The sequence below is a fragment of the Rhinopithecus bieti genome, unplaced genomic scaffold (genome assembly GCF_001698545.2).
Source record: "Rhinopithecus bieti isolate Rb0 unplaced genomic scaffold, ASM169854v2 scaffold_30775, whole genome shotgun sequence".
Taxonomy (NCBI): Eukaryota; Metazoa; Chordata; class Mammalia; order Primates; family Cercopithecidae; genus Rhinopithecus; species Rhinopithecus bieti.
In genome coordinates this window covers 3,685,492-3,704,653 of record NW_016813906.1, presented here as the reverse complement: position 1 = coordinate 3,704,653, position 19,162 = coordinate 3,685,492, and the positions used below count along the sequence as shown (strand labels likewise).

The 19,162-nt window shown below is 32.9% G+C and overlaps 2 protein-coding genes across 9 annotated transcripts in view; one reads left to right on the top strand and one right to left on the bottom strand.

Annotated features, from left to right (window-relative positions):
* VRK2 (VRK serine/threonine kinase 2) overlaps nucleotides 1-11,106 on the top strand; it is a 106,389-nt gene extending 95,283 nt beyond the window's left edge. For 2 of the 3 annotated variants that reach the window (XM_017849072.1, XM_017849071.1), the window contains one exon: nucleotides 10,595-11,104. In XM_017849072.1, the coding sequence (XP_017704561.1) occupies nucleotides 10,595-10,933 (339 nt within the window). In that variant the 3' untranslated portion in view covers nucleotides 10,934-11,104. Of the gene's footprint in view, nucleotides 1-10,594 lie in introns of all 3 variants that reach the window. The other variant, XM_017849070.1, reaches the window with a different exon arrangement.
* FANCL (FA complementation group L) overlaps nucleotides 10,497-19,162 on the bottom strand; it is an 80,461-nt gene continuing 71,795 nt past the window's right edge. For 5 of the 6 annotated variants that reach the window (XM_017849073.1, XM_017849074.1, XM_017849076.1 and 2 more), the window contains 7 exons: nucleotides 16,983-17,133; nucleotides 14,659-14,742; nucleotides 14,245-14,290; nucleotides 14,081-14,162; nucleotides 12,749-12,865; nucleotides 11,333-11,404; nucleotides 10,497-11,036 (listed from right to left, as the gene is read on the bottom strand). In XM_017849073.1, the coding sequence (XP_017704562.1) occupies nucleotides 10,989-11,036; nucleotides 11,333-11,404; nucleotides 12,749-12,865; nucleotides 14,081-14,162; nucleotides 14,245-14,290; nucleotides 14,659-14,742; nucleotides 16,983-17,133 (600 nt within the window). In that variant the 3' untranslated portion in view covers nucleotides 10,497-10,988. Of the gene's footprint in view, nucleotides 11,037-11,332; nucleotides 11,405-12,468; nucleotides 12,574-12,748; nucleotides 12,866-14,080; nucleotides 14,163-14,244; nucleotides 14,291-14,658; nucleotides 14,743-16,982; nucleotides 17,134-19,162 lie in introns of all 6 variants that reach the window. The other variant, XR_001880865.1, reaches the window with a different exon arrangement.

Genomic DNA, 19,162 nt, shown 5'->3' with positions numbered 1-19,162 from the left:
ATGTGGTTGTATTTTAAAATGATATATTTTTTACATCACTCAATCATTTGGGCGGATAGTGACTCACCTTTAGCAGATGACTCATTCAGGTAACAGCAAAAATCCTCCCTAATCTAACCTTTTTTGACAACAAGGAGAAGCATACAATGCATTTATATCTGCAGTGAAAAAATACTTAATTTTGTCAAAATGACCAACATTTTATATGATTTATATACCATCATTTCCCCCAAATGATTTGAGGTAGTTTATAGTATGAAACAGGATAATTTAATACCCCACCTTGTATACCCTACCACAAGAAAAATTGATATATCAGGCAGCTGGGATGTTAATCACTAAACTGAGCACTGAATTTGGCTCTGAACTTCTTGACAGCCAAGGCAAAAATTAGAAGCATAGTATTTATGCATTCTTCAGCCAGCCAGCAAGCCTACAAGTTTATCCAGAGACAGAAGTGCTTTTTTTAGTACTAATAGCAATCTTTTACATTTATTCTAGTATAAAATAGTGGCATTATTTGTTATTTCATTTTAAATTTATGTAAAGAACTACTTCACTTAGGCATATTTTAGTTCCTATTTGTAAAATTAAAGGCAAATCGTGCTTGGTGACAAAACTTAGAGATTCTCAAAATCTCTAGTTGAGAGATTTTTTTTCATCCCTTACTTAAGTCCACCAAAATCACCTGGTGTACAGGGATAGGGAGGCACTATTAAAATACTGATGCAAAGAAATTGATTCATTTTTGGCTGTGGTGGCAATGAGATATGTATATATAGATTTTATAACTTTGGAAAGTCTTGGTTCTTTTCCCCCGTCAGTCCTCTTCACCCAGGGAATGTTCTGCCATTTTGATTCTCATCACTAGATTAGATTTGCCTCTTCTAGAATTTCATAAACATGCAGTCATATAGTATGCATTCATTTGGGCCTGGCTTCTTTCACTCAGTGTTTTTTTTTTGAGATTTATCCGTGTTCATGCATGTATTAGTAATCTGTGTTTTCCATTGCTGATTAGTACTCCATCGTGTAACTATATCACAGTTCACATGTCCATTGTATAACGACATCATAATTCACAAGTTCATTCTTCTATTAATGGACATTTGGGCTGCTACTCATTTCTGGCCACCACAAATATACTTGCTGCGAACATTCTGGCACAAATCCTTCTATGAATGTGTTTCATTTCTCCTGAGATGTAGAATTGTTGGGTTGTAGGGCAGGTGTATGTTCAATTTTACAAAGAGCTGACAAATAGTTCTTGAAAATACCATTCTGTACTCCCACCAGTAATGTACAAGAGTTCTGGCCACTCTGCATCCTCCCCAATATTTGGTATTGTCACTCTTTTTAATTTTAGCCATTCTAATGTGTATTAGGGTATTATTGTGGTTCCAATTATTCACCTAATGTCTACTTAAGTTTGAGCACTTTCACATGTTTTTACTGACCATTCATGTATCTGTTCTTATAAAGTTTCTTTTTTGAGTGTTCTAATTTTTACTTGGATATTTGTCTTTTTATTGTTAAGCTATAGGTGTCCTTAGCAGATATCTGTATTATGGATATCCTTTCCTATCATGTGGCCTGCCTAATCATTTAATTCATAGGGTCTTAGGATGAGCAGCTTTTTATTATTTGTTATTTTATTTGAAGTTCAATTTATCAATCTTTTCTTTAATAGTTTGTGTTTTTTTTTTTTTCTGTAAAGATACCTAAGAAATCTTTGCCTACCTCAAGGTCACAAAGCTATTTTGCTATATATTTTTATAGAAGGCTCATGGTTTTAGCTTTCATTGTTGTTTCTACAAGCCATCTCAAATCAATTCATGTGTATTCTGTGAGGTGCGGGTTGAGATTCTCTTTTTCATGTAGTTTGCACCATCATTTATTGAAAAGATTTTCCTAATGAGTTCCTTTGGAGCCCTTTTCAAAAGTGAGCTAACAGTGTAAGTGTGGGCCTATTTCTGGGCTCTGTTTTCTTCTACTTGTCTCTCCTTACACCAACACCACACTGCATCAGTTACTGTTGCTTTACAGCAAGTTCTGAAATTAGAATAGTTCTTTAATCCTTTTATTTTCTTTCAAAAATGTATTGGCCAGCCGGGCGCGGTGGCTGAAGCCTGTAATCCCAGCACTTTGGGAGGCCGAGACGGGCGGATCACGAGGTCAGGAGATCGAGACCATCCTGGCTAACACGGTGAAACCCCGTCTCTACTAATAAGTACAAAAAACTAGCCGGGCGAGGTGGCGGGCGCCTGTAGTCCCAGCTACTCGGGAGGCTGAGGCAGGAGAATGGCGGGAACCCGGGAGGCGGAGCTTGCAGTGAGCTGAGATTCGGCCACTGCACTCCAGCTTGGGCGACAGAGTGAGACTCCGTCTCAAAAAAAAAAAAAAAAAAAAAAAATGTATTGGCCATTTTAGGTCCTGGTCTTCTCCTCCATAAAATTTAAGAAGCAGCTTGTTAGTTTCCACCAAAAAAATGCACAATGGGATTTTGATTGGGAGTACATTAAGTCTAAAGATCAGTTTATGGAGAACTGGCATCCCAACAGTGTCGAAAACTCCAGTGCATAAACCTGGTACTTCTCTGCATTTATGTGGAACTTCCCTGCATTTATGTGGATTTTCTTTAACTTCTCTCAACAATGTTTTGTAGTTTTTAGTGTAGATGCCTTATTCATCTTCCATTAAAATTATCTCTAAATATTTTGATCCCATTTTAAGTACTAATTTTCAAAATTTCATATTCCAGTTATTTGTTGCTGGTATATAGAAATATAATTTATTTTCTCTATCAATATTTGACATACAGTATAATCATGTATCTTGGGATCTTTCTAAATTTACTTATTAGTTCCAGTAGGTTTCATTATTTTTTAAATAGATTCTTAGGACTTTCTACGTAGTTAATGATGTCTATGAATAGAGACAGTTTCTACCTTTTCCTTTCCAGTAGATGTCTTTTATTTATTTATTGTTGTTGTCTTATTACACCTGCTAGCAGCTCTAGTATTACGTTGAATAGAAGTTGTGGCCATCCTTGCTTTGTTCCTGATATTAGAGGGAATGCCTTCATTCTTTCACCATTAAGTTAGCTGTTGGCTTTTTTCTAAATGCCCTTTATCAGGCTGAGGAAATTTCACCGTATTTGTTGAAAAATAAATGTAAATAATGAATGAATATTAAATACTGTTTTGAGATCTCTTGAGATGATCATATGATTTTTTGCCTTTACTAGTACGATGAATTACATTGATTTTTGAATGTTAAATCAACCTTTTATTTCTGGGATAAACCCCCACTTAGGCATGATGTGTTTTCCTGCTGAATTCTGTTTGCTGAATTCCAACTCAGTTCCTGCTGAATTTCAGTTCCATGGAAGGTTTTTATACCTAGACTGATAAGAGATAATGGTCTGTAATTTTCTTTTTTTTTTTTTTTTTTTTTTTTTTTTTGCAAAGTGAAAGCAAGTTTATTAAGAAAGTAAAGGAATAAAAGGATGGCTACTTCATAGACAGAGCAGCTGTAATTTCTTTTCTCATAATATCCTTGTATGGTTTTGTTTTCAGGGTCATTATGAATTACACAAGTTGGAAGTGTTCCCCTCTGTTTTCAGAAAATGTTTTTGTAAGATTTGCCCTTCTTAAATGTTGGATAGAATTTAGCAAGAAAACCATCGGGGCCGATAATTTGTTGTAGGAAATTTTTTAACTGCATATTTACCTTCTACAATATATAGAGTGATTATTAGATATTTTTTCTTCTTGTGTCAGTTTTATATTTGTGTTTTTCAAGGAATTTGTCCATCTCATCTAAGTTTTCAAATTTATCAGCACTAAGTTAGAATATTCTTTATTATCCCTTTACCATCACCAGTATCTACATTGATGTCCCCTCTTTCAGTCCTGATAATGGTAACTTTTGGTTTATTTCTTTTTTTCCTTATAGTCTAGCTAAGGGCTTATCATTTTCATTAATCTTCTCAAAGACCAGCTTTGGTTTTTCTTTTTTTTTTTTTTTTCAAAGACCAACTTTGGTTTTGTTGATTTTTTTTTTTAATCCTACCATTGATATGTTTTCTATTTCACTAATTCTTTATCATTTCGTTTATTCTACTTATTTTGGTTTTAATTTATTCTTTCAAGCTTCATAAGGTGAAAGTTTAAATCACTAATGTCTTCATTTTTTTTCTAATGTATATAGTTAAACCTATAAATATGTAAGCTGTGCTTTGGCTCTCTGTGTTTCACAAATTTTGATATGTTGTGTTTTCATTATTATTCAGTTCAATATATTTTCTAATATCCCTTGATTCATTTGATCCATAGGTTATTTATTAGTATGTTATTTAATTCCTAAGTATTTTTAAGGTTTACTGGGTATCTTCTTGTCACTGATTTCTAATTTTGTTGTCATCAGAACACATCCTGTATTATTGCAATCTTTTAAAATTCATTGGAACTTATTTTGTCACCCAGGAAAAGGCCTAGTTTAGTGAATGTTCCTTGTATACTTATGAAGTTTGGGGTTAAGTTGTTTAATAGTGTTCAAATCTTATATATTTACTGTTTTATTTTGTCCTCTTATCATTTAATGACAAAGGATGTTACAATCTCCAACTGTAATTGGAATTTATCCATTTGTCTCTTCTATACATTTTTGCTTCACAGATTTTGATGCTGTTATTAGGTATATGCAGATTTAGTAGTTATATGTTCTTGGTTAACTGTCCTTTTCATCATTCTGAAATATCTTTCTTTATATCTGTTAAATACTCTATCTTGAATTCTACTTCATCTGACTTTTAACAGTTCCAGCCTTCCTATGATTAATATTTCTACATTGTATCCATTTCCATCCTTTGTTTAATCCACCTGTGTCTTTTTATCTACCGCTTTTGTAACTAGCATATAGTTGAGTCTTGCTATTTTATAAAATCTGGCAAACACTATATTTTATTTGCTCCATTTCTATTTCATGTAACTATATTTGCTCCATTTCCATTTGAGGTAACTATTGATATAGCTGGGTTTAATCTACCATTATGCAATTTGCTTTCTTTTTGCCCCATTTGTTTTTTGTCCCTTTTTACCTCCCTCTTGCTTTATTTTGGACTAATTGAGAATTTTTTTTTAACTGTGCTTGTTTTTTTTTTTTTTTTTTTTTGGTGATCACTCCAGAACAAGGGGTCAGTCAACTCCATAGCCTATGGGCCAAATTCAGCCAACCACCTATTTTTGTAAATAGTTTTATTGGAACATAGCCATACTCATTAACTTACATATTGTATTTGATTGCTTTTGTTCCATAGTGGCAGAGCTGAGTAACTGCAACAGAACTGTATGGTTCAAAAAGCCTAAAATATTTACTCTCAGGCATTTTACAAAACAAGTTTGCAAATCCCTGCTCAGAACAATCCTGCCTAATAGAAATATAATGCAAGCCACATATGCAATTTTAAAAATTATACTAGCCACATTTCAAAAAGTAGAAAGAAACAGGTACAATCTATTTTAATAACATCCTCTGATTAAACTAATTTCCACAATGGTATAATCAGAATAATATTACTGAGATATTTTACATCTTTTATAGTAATAGCACACCTCAGTTATAACTAGCCATATTTCAAGGGCTCAAGTCATATTAGACAGCATGGCTCTAGAAATTACCATGTGCACATTTAACTGATCATATTACATTCTACCTTGACTTAATGTGTAAGAACCTTACAATATATACTTCCCTTTATCCCTCATTGTGCTATTGTTGTTATGCATTTTGCTTTTACATGTGTAATATATTTCAGAATGCATTGTTATTGTTGCTTTAAGGAGTCATTTTTCATTTTAAAAAAATTAAGAAAGGAAAAAGAAAAAAGTCTTAACATACCCCAATATTTATAGTTATTGAAATTCTTTATTCCTTCAATAGATCTTAGTTTGGTATCATTCCTCTTCAGCCTGAACAAATTCCTTTAACATTTATTGTAGTATATATTTCCTGGAATCTATTTCTGTCACCTCTTGTCTGTCTGAAAATACTTATATTTCACCTTCACTTTTTTTGTAGTAGTAGTGGATTTACATTTTATTCCTGCATTTCTTTTTTTAACAGTTTATTTTGAAGTAATTGTAGACTCCAAAATTGCAAAAATACATACAGCCTCCATATATCCTTACCTACCCTTTCACCCAACTCCTGCAAATGAAAACATTTTACATAACCATAATATAATTTTACAAAACAGGAAATGGACATTTATATACTACCAGAAAATACAGACTTTATTAGGATATCACCAATTTTGACACATACTCGTGCATGTCTGTGTTCCTTAGAGATTTTATTACATGTATGGAGTAACCACAATATCCTACAGACCTGTTCCATGACCACGTAGGAATTGCTTATGCTATAGTGACACCCTCTTCCCAATCCTAATCCTCAGAAAGCAGTGGGTTTATTCTGCATCACTATAATTTTATCATTTTATCATATAACTCAAATCTTATGATATGTAACTTGTTCAGACTGGCTTTGTTTCATTCGTCATCATGCTCTTGAGATCTATCCAAGTTCTGTGTACATCAGCAGTTCATTCCTTTTTATTGCTCAGTAGTAATCTGAAGTATGGGTGTAATATTGAAGAACATTTGGTTTCTTTCCAGTTTTTGGCCATTCACTGTTGAGTAGGTTAGCTGTAGACATTTTTATAGATGTTTTCGCTGTGAAGTTGAGGAAGCTCCCCTCCATTTCTAATGTACTGAGTTTTCATCATGAATAGGTGCTGAATATTGTCAAATGCTCTTTCTGTATCAGTATGATCATATGATTTTTCTTCTTTAGGCTGTTACCATGGTGGATGGCGCTGGTTTGTGGCTGAATATTGAACTAGTCTTCCATTCCTTGAATCAACCCCACTTTGTCATTGTATATCATTCTTTTTATATGTTGCTGGATTTAATTTGCTACTATTTTAATGAAGAAGTTTACATCTGTGTTCATGAGAGCTGATGTCTGTTGTTTTCTTTTTATTCTACTCTTTTTGTTGGTTTTGGTATCAGGGTAATGGTGACCTTACAAATTGGGAAGCCTTCCTCCTCTTCTTAACTTCTGGAAGAAAATGTATAGAATTGAACTTGTTTCTTTTTCACATGTTTTGCAGAATTCTCTAGTGAAACCATCTGGGTCTGGAGATTTCCTTTTTAGCTATGAATTCAATTTCTTTAGTAAGACTATTCAGATATTTATTTCAAGAGTAGGCAAACTTTTCTGTAAAGAGCCAGATGGTAAAAATTTAGGTTTTGCAGGTCATATGGACTCTTGTCACAACTATTTATCTCTTGCATTTTTATTATTTCATCTTGAGTTAGTTTTGGTAATTTGTAATTTTTCCAGGAATTGGTCCATTTCATCTGAGCTATCAAATTTTTGTTGGTATAATTATTCATAGTATTCCTTTATTTAAATCCCTTAAATGCCTGTGGGGTCTGTAGTGATACTTGTTTCTTCCCAGATACTGGTAGTTTGTGTTTTCTTTGTCAGTCTTGCTAATTTATCATTCTTACTGGTCATGTCACAGAACCAGCTTTTGATTGATTCTTCTGTATTTTTTAATTGCCAATGTTATTGATTTCTGCTCTAATTTCTATTTCTTTCTGCTTGCTTTGGATTTCTTTTAAATTGTTTTAAATTTTTTTGACAAATATAATTGTATATATCATATCTCTGGGGTACAATGTGATGCTTTGATATATGTCTACATTGTGGAATGTTTAACTCACACTAACAAATCCATCATGTCACATACTTGTCATTTCTTTTTATAATTTCTTGGGGTGGAAACATTATTAAATTGGGACTTTTTGTCTTTTCTAATGTATTTAGTATTATAAATTTCCCTTCTAGCATGACATAAGCTATGTCCCACATTTTGATATGTTGTATTTTCATTTCCATTCACTTCAATGTATTTTTTAATTTTCCTGGTGTCTCTGACCCACTCAAAGCATTCTTTAAATATTAAAGCATTTGGAGATTTTCCTATTCTTTCTTTCCTTCAGCTTGATCTTGGTGTATTTTCTTCCCTTTTTTCCAGTTTAGGTAGAAGCTTAGACTATTGATGTGAACCCACTATTTTTTATAATGTATGTATTCCATGCTATAAATGTCCTGCTAAACCCTGTTTGTACTGCATCCTGTAAATATTTATACATTTTAATTTTGTTCAGTTCAAAATATTTTATATTTCCCCTTGAGACTTTTAATACCTTAATTATTTAGAAATGTGTTAATTTCCAAGTATCTTAAGGCTCTTTTTCCAGTTACTGATTTCTAGTTTAATTATATTGTGGTCTGACAATGTAAATCTGTTAGGGTTTTATGGATAGGATATGATGGTCTGCCTGTTTGAATGTTCCAGATGCAGATGAAAAGAACATGTATTTTCCTGTTTTGGGGTGAAGTACTCTATAAATATCAGCTAGATCCCATTATCTTGTGATGTTACTAATTTATTTTATATTCCTGCTGATTTTCACTCTAGTAGTTATATCAATTACTGAGAACAGAGCTTTCTAGTTAGGGAGATGTGCAGTGCCAACTCTTTGCTGTTTGTTTAATGCACAGCAGGCATGGTCAAAAGGGCAAGCACCTCTCCAGTTTCTGAGGCCAGTGTGGAGGGTTACTGTTGCTCTGATGTTTGCTCAATGCAAGGTGGAGAAGGTTGGTAGGACTCTACTACGGTATCTACAGTGTCTGGTGGGGAGGAAGAGAGACACCACATCTGCCTCTGTTAGTGCAGGGAGGAACAGGCTATATGGCTCTGCCTTATAGTTTTGGTAGTCTCTGGTGGGAAGGAAGGGAGACCACCTCAGTAGTACAGGCTGGGAAAGGTTGTCAGAGCTCTATCTCAGGTCATACTCCTAGACCTCTTGAATGAGATCTGCATTTTAACAAGTTATGATGATCTCTTTGCTTTCTAATACTCAACAATGCCATAGACCAGGAGTCAGCAAACCTTTTCTTTAAGAGGCCAGAAAGAAAATACTTTCAGTTTACTTTCCATACAGTTTTTGTCAGAAATATTCAACAATGCCATTGTAGTGCAAAAGCCACATAGACGGTATATAAACAAACTGATGTGCCTGTGTTCCAATAAAACTTTATTCAAGAAACAGGCAACTAGCCAAGCCAAATTTTGTCGACTCCTGTTATAGACTCCCAATCAGACCTCTCAGTGTACTGAAGACAACAGGTGGTTAAATTCTCTGATGAGTGCCTTCCCATATGATGTCATTTGCTGATGTTCAAGAGAGATTAAGTGTATAGGTTACACAGTAGATGCTTCTGGAAATTACAGTAGCTTGACTTCTATCCTTACCTAAGTGGAGATATCTCCCAACCTTCCACATGTGAGCTATATGTAAATGCTGCTCTTATTACCTTACCCTTTAGAAATATATGATTTGATAGCATAATTATTTTTATTTGTATTATGCTTTATAGGCCCACTGGAGTAATTATTCACTTCTTTTGCTTTAGTTAATAAAGCTGACCAACTTACGAAAAACAGCATTAATGTGACTTTGTTAGCTCAGAAAGAATAGTTTAAAGTGAGTTATTTAACTCTCAATTTCTTTCTTTTTCATAGGAAAGCTAATCTTTAAAACATCCTTTGTTTTATGTAGGACTCCTTTCTGACACTTCCAAAACCCTGTATGTAGAAAGAGGAGGGCTGTTTGAAGGGTGGCAGTTTAAAGGTTGAGAAGGTAGTAGCTATTAGAATGATGGACAGTGAACAAGCTTAAAGTATTTTGCTTTGTTTTGTATTTCTCCTCTTGATAAATGGTGCTGAGAGGGCATGCCAGAGGTCACCAAAGGGAAGCAGAAAAACCCGACTTTCAGCCAGTTAAGTGGTGATCGGGAAACTGATTCCTGGGCCTCTGGCCAACAGGAATGATGAAAACATAGAAGTAGCTCCCAAAACTTGCATAAGTAACCAGTTAATTTGTTTTATATTAATATCACTTAATTTGTTTTATATTATTATCTATTCAGTCTATAGTGGTTAGTCTGTATAGCTTTCCAAGAGACATAACACTATATCTACCCCGAGGCAGTTTTCTTTGGCTATGTACAGCCTCATCCTTTACCCACTGTACAGCAGACATCACTTTTCAGTTGCCATAGAATCAAAAGGGTAAGAATCACAATAATGACCAAAATATTTCTAATTATGGCTATCTTACACCTTTAAGATTAAGCCCAATTTTTTGGTTTTGCCAAGGAAATTCATTTCTCACATTCTATCCTATTTTTAGATTATAAATTATTTAAGAGATATCCCACTTATGTGGTTTAAAAGAACCACTCAAATTATATCCAGATTTGCTTGCTGGATGTTTATAAACTCTTAAAAGTGTAAATCTTAAAATCTAAGATCTTTACCTAAAATTACTTCTCAGTAAAATAACATGCAAAACTTGATCTTGTATATTTTATTTAGCATTCTTATACATTACACAAAATAAATACTTGGATAACTCACATCTAACAAACTATATATGTATTTTTTCCATAGGAAAGCATAAGGATAAGAGAGAAATATCAAGAGTCCCAAGAACTTTTGAATGAAGCAAACAGTTTCCCACAAAAATTGAACTACAGACAATTCCCAAACTCATTTTATGAACCTCATCAAGATTTTACCAGTCCAGATATATTCAAGAAGTCAAGATCTCCACCTTGGTATAAATACACTTCCACAGTCAGCACGGGGATCACAGAAAGTTCAACTGGACTTTGGCCTACAATTTCCCAGTTTACTCTTAGTGAAGAGACAAACGCAGATGTTTATTATTATGGCATCATCATACCTGTCCTTTTGATGTTAGTATTGCTTGCTTTATATTTTCTCTGAAGATATCAAAATTCCTTTTGATAATTTTTGACGTTTCCAGCTCTTCACCAAAATGTTATATTCTTATTTCAGTGTTTCCTCCCAGACATTTTAAGGTAATTGGCTTTAAAAGAGAACATATTTTAAGAAAGTTTATGGACACTCTAAAAAATAAAATTGTTTTATACTAGAAATAGTGTCATAGTACAGTTTGGAAAACACTTTTCTGAAGTTTCAGATCACCCAGGAAATCTAGAAAAGGAGTTTAATGTTTTTGATCAGAGAATTTGAAAATAAAATGAAGAGAATAATGAGTTTCAAAAGTTTTAGATAAGCTGATATACTATATAGATCTGTCTTCTAGAACATATTACTGAAAGCTAGGCACATTTTATGAGATGTGATTAACAATTTGCTTACCTTACTACAATATGGACATTCACCAAATATGATGTTAAAACTCTGTCTACTAGTTAGTAGTCCTCTCAGCCACTGCAAATTTTAAAAGATAAAGGAGAAGCGTCAGCATGATTACAAATTACAGATACTCCAAATGTCAATCCCTTTGTTTTAAAGTGCATTATATTTTTATTCCAGAAAACTTTGCTTTTTTGTTTTGCAAGAGTAAGGGGTATATTTCCTGAGCCAATAGCAGACTGTTAATATGTTGAACAAGGGAAATCAACATGGAATTGAAGGTCTAAACCACTGGTTTATAACCAGATTATGGGCTCCTTTAAGAATTTGATGAGAATTATGCATTTTCTTTATCCCCAGAATAGACATACATAAAAATATGCATACAACTTCCTGGTGTTCATAGACCTTCCCTAATTTGTTCATAGACAAATTAATCACAAATTAACAACTCCTGCTGTTAAAAGATACTATAGGCTCTTGAAAATTTCCTTCTTAGTTCTGGTCTTAATCACTAACAGTGGGTTAATTTTCAACCCATTGATCACAAGCATGAGCCAGTGAATTTTTAAAAATTAAATGAATATTCATAATTACAAAAGAAAGCATGTGTTCCCTTAGAGTATTTCTGTAATTTGACCTGATATTTTATGATTTTATATAAGGTAAATAGATGTCTCTGCCTAAGTTCTCCATTGGCAAAGTACAGATGGCACCAACTGCTACCTCTAATCACAAAAGTAAAGATGTGATATAAAGGAAGGCTGAAACTGAAGGCAACATACAATTGCACGGTGTTCTGTATATAGCTGCACACAGTTTATCATCTATCAACTAGGCCCTAAGGTGAAGCAAATGACTAAAGACAGGAATGAAAGTAGACTTCACATACAGTAAATAAAGTGGCATTGCCTGAGTGCTGTGAGATATTCAGATCACAAAAGGCATTCTTCTCAACATAAAAAGTGGTATTATTGGATATATTCTATTCTTAAATGTAGCCTGAAAAGTAATAGGTACTACATAGTGCTAATTTCATTTTCACTTTATTGCTGCCACTTTCAACCACCTCCACCTTGGGTAAATCTATGAAGTTTACACTATGGTAACAAGGTATTTATAGAAAGATTCCAATGTACCATCAATTTAATTTGTTGTGTGTCAATAAGCTAGTCCATGAATATATTCTGGATAGATTTTCTCCCTTCTTGGATATTTCAGGACATTTCTCCACTCATTAGTAACTGTGATGAAGAAATGAAGCACATAAGCATCTGGAATAAACTGGTAAAAGGAGTTAATGGCAAAAGAGAGGGTCACTATTGACTAAACAGATTTTAGATTCTGTGTATTTCAAACAGGAATACGTCCTGTGTTGTGTTAGCTGAAGAAAGTCTTGACAATGTTTTTATTTTTTACCTCATATAAGCATATTTGATGGAAAGGTTGTCCACACTGGGAATTATCACACACTTGATCAGGAATGGCACCGTCAAGTTGATAAGCATAACAAATTCCACAATCCATAGTAAAATCCTTCAAAAGAAAAATATTTATAAAAAGCATATGTGTCTCACTTATTCGTTGTACATATTTGGGAGGGTACGTGTGATATTTTGATACATGTATACAATGTTTAATGATCAAATCAGGATAATTAAGATACTCATCACCTCAACATTTACCTTTTATGTTGGGAACATTACAATTCTCCTATTTTAGAATATGAAGTCACCTATGTGTTTAAAACACAAGGTAAGATCAGGAAGAATGTTGTATAAATACACCTTTTATAAAAGTGACTATATTGCTGTATTATAGGAAATATAATTACATTACTATTTAACACCTAGCAAAGCTACTGTAGAGTGTTTCCTTTTTCACTCACATATACACGGCTAGGCTAAAAATGAGAATCCATTTTTGGCTGGCAAGATGTTTGGGCATTAGTAATTTTCCCATATCATACATTGATATAATGTCCCTGATAGTATTTAAAGATAGGAATTGACATTAGCTAGTAATTACTAAACAGCACAATTCTGTAACTAAAGGAAAAAGAAACTCACCACCATTTAGTAGTCTACAACCTTAGCAGCCTTGTCAAAAATCAATTCTAAGTTTATTATTTTTGCAATATAGTGGTATCTATTCAATTTTGAGAAACTATACTGCTTCACAAACACTTATATCAAGCTAATCAGTACTTCAGCCATCCATAAACAGACTGTGTAGAAGAGCCAAACATCTCATTAGCTACTTTGGACCTTTCCCCTTATTTTTAATAGATGACTGTCATTAATGACTTCACTACTGAAGACCATGAAAAAAGTGTACAGTTGACCCTTGAATAACATGGGTTTGAACTGCACAGGTCTACTTATACACAGACTTTTTTTCAACCAAACGCCGATCAAAACTACAGTGCTGACAAGATGCAGAACCTGTGTTTATCTGAAATCTGTGTATACAGAGGGCCTACTTTTTTCTATATATGGGTCCCACAGGGTAACTGTGGAACTTCAACGTCTGTGGATTTTGGGGCAGCCCGGAAATCAATCCCCCTGTTCCAAGAGACAATTGTACTTAACAAGCAATCAAAGGTAAACAAGTTTTTTGATGCAGTTCAGAAGTCTGTGTTATAATATTTTTCTAATTCCCTCCTTCTTCAGTATCATTTTTCACTAAGAGAAGCATTTAAACTTCATTATACAATACTGTCTGGAATATCAAAGCACTGATAAAACTTACAGATTTTTCCAGGATAGCACGAGCTGGAAAATCAATTTCTAAAACATCTTTCAAGTTTTGTAGCACACTATTTTCTGGATCCCTGAAAGCATGGGGAAAAAAAATTATGCTATGAACTTTGTAGAATCACCAAAAAGTAAAAACTATATTGCCAAAGTACGTACCACAAATGTATGTTCCTGCTCAGCTTAATTCCCAGGGGTTTTACCACTTCAGATTAAAAAAAAAAAAAAAAAAGGTTTAATAATTGCATGCTCTACTCTTGGTTTGCAAAGCCACATTTGATATAGAATGTTTCTTAACTACTTGATTAAAAAATCAAAATTATATGTATTATGTTAAAAAAAATTATACAGTTCACAATGCTGAGACATTTTCATTTAAAATAACTATCATTGTTGCGGTGAGCCAAGATCATGCCATTATACTACATACTGGGCAACAAGAGCAAAACTCTGTCTCAGACAAAAAAAAAATAAAAACTACCATTAATATACTAATATTGTATAATAATTTAACAATGGTAGGCAAGGATTTTATGACTCTATTAAAAAACGTTTAAATCTCAGATGTCATACCATGGTCAGCTCCAAGAAAGAAGCACTCAGGAAGCATAGTAGGATGCCTGGGGTCTACCTCTATATTTATGGAAACATTATTCCCTGGAATGAAACAAAATTAAATCTTTTAGAAGTAGAACAGCTCATCAAACAAGCCAATAAAAAATAAAGAGGTGTTGGTCTGGCTACCTATTTCACTGTATACCCATGGAAAGATTAACCAAATGTTTTGTAGTTTTTTGTAATGGTAAATATTATAATTTAACCAAAAGAAGTAATGTTGATATGATTATCATTAAAGGGATCTTAAATTTCAGCCAATCAACAAATTGATATATTTAATGAGATTGCAATTCTGGTCAACTGTATTTAAGTTTAAATAAAAATGTTCTGTGGAGTGATAAAAGTCTTTAATATCAAAACTATCACAAGTCACATGTTGAAGAAATAATTATCTAAATTACTTTTCATGGCTTTCTTAAAAAAGTTTACATTTCATAGAACTATGGCCAAATGTAAAAAGACCAGCAATACAGTAAATGGTAACAACAAACATTAAAGATTCAAGTTTTATAAAAATTTATAAAAGCATTTTCTGAATTATTTTGCTGCATGTGAAACTCTCCCTTATAATTTAACAAAATATTTCATTCACATTGGCAACTGTTCATTAATAACCAAAACAATAAGTAACTTAATTTCGTAAGACCTAAGAAAACTGGCACTAGATTATTTTATAAATTTTAACTGTACTGGACTACAGCATAAGTTTCAGAAATTTTACTTCTATTTTTTGAAGGTACATAGTGTAATTGCTTAAGATCAATTTGGATTTCATTTTCATGGTAAAAAATGTCTTGATAAATTCTATACAGTAAAATAAGCCTTTCACTGAGGCTGGCATCAACATAAATGCAATTATTGCACATCTGGCAAAAAGAGGTCATTAATGGAAAAAAATGACTAGCCATTCAATGAGAAAATAAAATACAAAAAGTTATAATTTCATTTGGTAACACGTTATTTACTATGAACATAAATCTCTTATTAGCCCTCAACACTGTCATCTAGTAATGGCTCCAGACAGTATTTTCATTTAATATGGGCATATTAACTAATTTTTCCATTCATTGTTCAAAACTGAGTCTTAAGAAGGCAAATCATGCCTGGAGGAGAAAAAAGAAGCTAACAGGTAAATAGGGAATGAATTAAAAACTAGGCGATTTATGCTGAATGAGAAATATATTTAATCATAACCTGATAATTATTTTAATGGGGCCACAAAAAAATGAATAACTACATTTCTCTGAAGAAAATATTTTCATTCTTAGTATCTACTTGTTCACAAATATAGCATAATTTGGTTAATTATTCCAAATTAAATATGGTTAAGACTTTTTGAAACCAGGAAAGTAACAATACTATTTGTAGAACTGCTGTACAAGTATACTTTCTTCTCATAATACCATGCATGTCACATTATCCCCGTAGATAATCTATATTATACCTAGGTATAAAGTATAAAAATTGCTCACTAACTTGGATGTGATTCACATTAGAATTTCAAAATACCCTTGAACAACGTATCTATTTATCAAAAAAGAAAGAAATGGTTATCTTAAAACTAGCTACGGTATTTCATGTGAGCTTAAACATAGTTTATCTAAAATCTTAAGAAGCTGAACTCTGTGACTTTATGTTTTGCTTGCTTATAAAGAAAATACATAACCATTTTATAGTCAAGAGAATATGATAACATTGCACAAGTATTTATGATTATACCATATCTCTCTCATAAATTTCATGTATTTGTAGGGAAGAAAATACGTAAAACTACAAATTCTTTCCAGTGGCATGGTCTACTGCAAGTTCTTTTATCTTCCTCTGTATTTCTAACAGAAAATATTCCCAGATCTGAGCACATTAATCTTAGAAGATTCTAAGTTTCACAAATGAAGACTTCATTATTCTAACACTTTTCTTGTTCTAAGTAACGTAAATTTTGAATTACCTGTTCCACGATTTCTGTGCTAATTAACAGCTAATTAAACACTACTCCTGAATGTTACCTCCATTGGATCATCACCTTTTATAATGAAACACCCCAGTATTTCTTTTCACCTAAAATATTTACATTTAAACATGTTGCAAAAAAAAAAAAAAGTTCATACTTTTTTAAGTATGAGCTTAAGTAAGTATTTTAATTTTCTTAATAATTAAGAAAATTTTAATAGTTGACTTCATATAAAAAGTCTGAGTCCAACTGTCATTGTTAGGTTTATTTTCATAAGTAATACAAAATAAACACCTAAAAACAAGCCTTTATTCCTCTTTGTCCCTACCTAATGCAATTCTGCGTGCTGTTGCACACCGTGGAGGTTTTTCTGGCTCAAGTACCCAGGTCTTCTCATCGATTTCATCCATAACATCCCAGAATGCCTTTAGTGATTCTATTGCTGCCAAAAACTGACTATAAATGCTTATTAAGGAGCTCTGTAAAAAAATGAAAGTTGAATAAGTTATATGGCACTCTACCAATAGCAGATATTTTACTTAAAATACACTCAATTTAAAAATTTTAAGCTTTGCTTCATTTTAGCTACAAAGTAGACTCCAGTAAACAGGAGTCAACTCTCCCTGCTTCACATCTCTTTCTATAGTGTTAACATGATTATTTTTTATTGACAGTATACTATACACCTGAGAAAGAATAGTTTTTTAAAAAATCAATTATTTTTATTATAAAGCTTGATATACTACATGTATGGAATAGTAATGAGTACTACAAGATGTATGTACACACAACTTTAATAAATATTAATGTACACGATATAGCTAACATTGGACCTGTACAAAGTGTCTATACAATTTTAGTATGAAAATCTTAATTTCATGTTTGCTGCAGCAAATCAAGTTAAATGCAGTGCTATTTGTAATTTAGTGAGATTATCTTTAAATATTATTAAAAACGTTGGAGACCTAATCAGGCAAAGAGTATGAAAAGGTGTTACACAATTTTAAAGAATTAGAAGGTACAAACGATGTTTTTACACATTTAACTAATTTTAGCCAATCTCTAAATTCAGCATTTCATATTTGAATCCTCTCTATAGGAATTAGCTTAAATATAGTTTCACTAAATTTTAAATAATGTCATCACTGACTTTAAAACAATTTTAAACAAAAGAGTTTCTCATAAAACAATGTGATATGTTTAAAAGATACAACTGCTTACTAAATACTTTTGATATAAAATCAATCAAAATAGTTTAATAAGAATTCAGGGTTTAGTTATTGTTTCAAGTAAGCAAAATGTAAAGTCACATACTACAAATGTTTTCAATCTGAAATAACAGGCCATACCAATAATTTAAGAATATGATACACCCTAAGATGAAAAGAAACTAGCCACTTCCTTAAACATGTATTTTATACCTAATACTTAAGGAAAACCCATCCCATTTTGTCATTTCAGTCAAGGTTTACTCTTGGATGAATTCATGGCTCAGTTCCACTGAGCTGGATTCAACTGTCCTAACCTTCTACACATATTAAAAAAAAGTGGGCCAGGTGCAGTGGCTCACGCCTGTAATCCCAGCACTCTGGGAGGCTGAGGTGGGCAGATCACAAGGTCAAGAGATAGTCTTAGACCATCCTTGCCAATAAGGTGAAACCTTGCCTCTACTAAAAATACAAAAATTAGCTGGGCGTGGTGGTGCACGCCTACAGTCCCAGCTACTTGGGAGAATGAGGCAGGAGAATCACCTGAACCTGGGAGGCAGAGGTTGCAGTGAGCCAAGATCGCGCCACTGCACTCCAGCCTGGTGAGAGAGCTAGACCCCGTCTCAAAAAAAAAAAAAAAATTGGTGTGAAGTAGGAATTAGAGCCTAATACCTGAAAAATAACCTTTGAGGATATTGACGGTATAATGTCTACTCTCTTCTGTTATGCTTTATTTATCTAAAAGTTTAGATGACAGAATCCAGAAATCAGAAAATTAAACTCCCAAGAAGCTAGTTTTAAAATCAGTACAATAGTGCATCTCTGTCTCTCCTTTCTCTCTCTCTCCGTTTCTACATATGTATTTAAAATCCGTAACTACCTATTCCTTTGTACACCCAAGAAAAGGTTAACTCCCCCGCCAAAAAAAGGTTACAAAATATTTTCACAGTGACATCTTTTATTTATTTCCAATGGCATTATCCATTTCTCTTATGCACAACTGCAAATAAAATCCTAATTGCATTTTGAACAGAAAAAATACATTTTAATTAAGAAAACAGCCAAAACAAAACATCCCTGGAACTAGAAGTTACTTGGTAATTACAGAAAAAGTGAATTTTAAACCCTAAAAGTCATTATATGATTTTACTAGCTAGCCATCTGAGGTAGATACACTAAACAGTATTTTTACATTCCAGATGGGGAAAAGAAAGACCAAAAATTTAACAAGTTCGACACAGAAACACTTCTCTTAGTGATTTCAATGAACTTAAGGGATAGACATCAAAACTATTATATC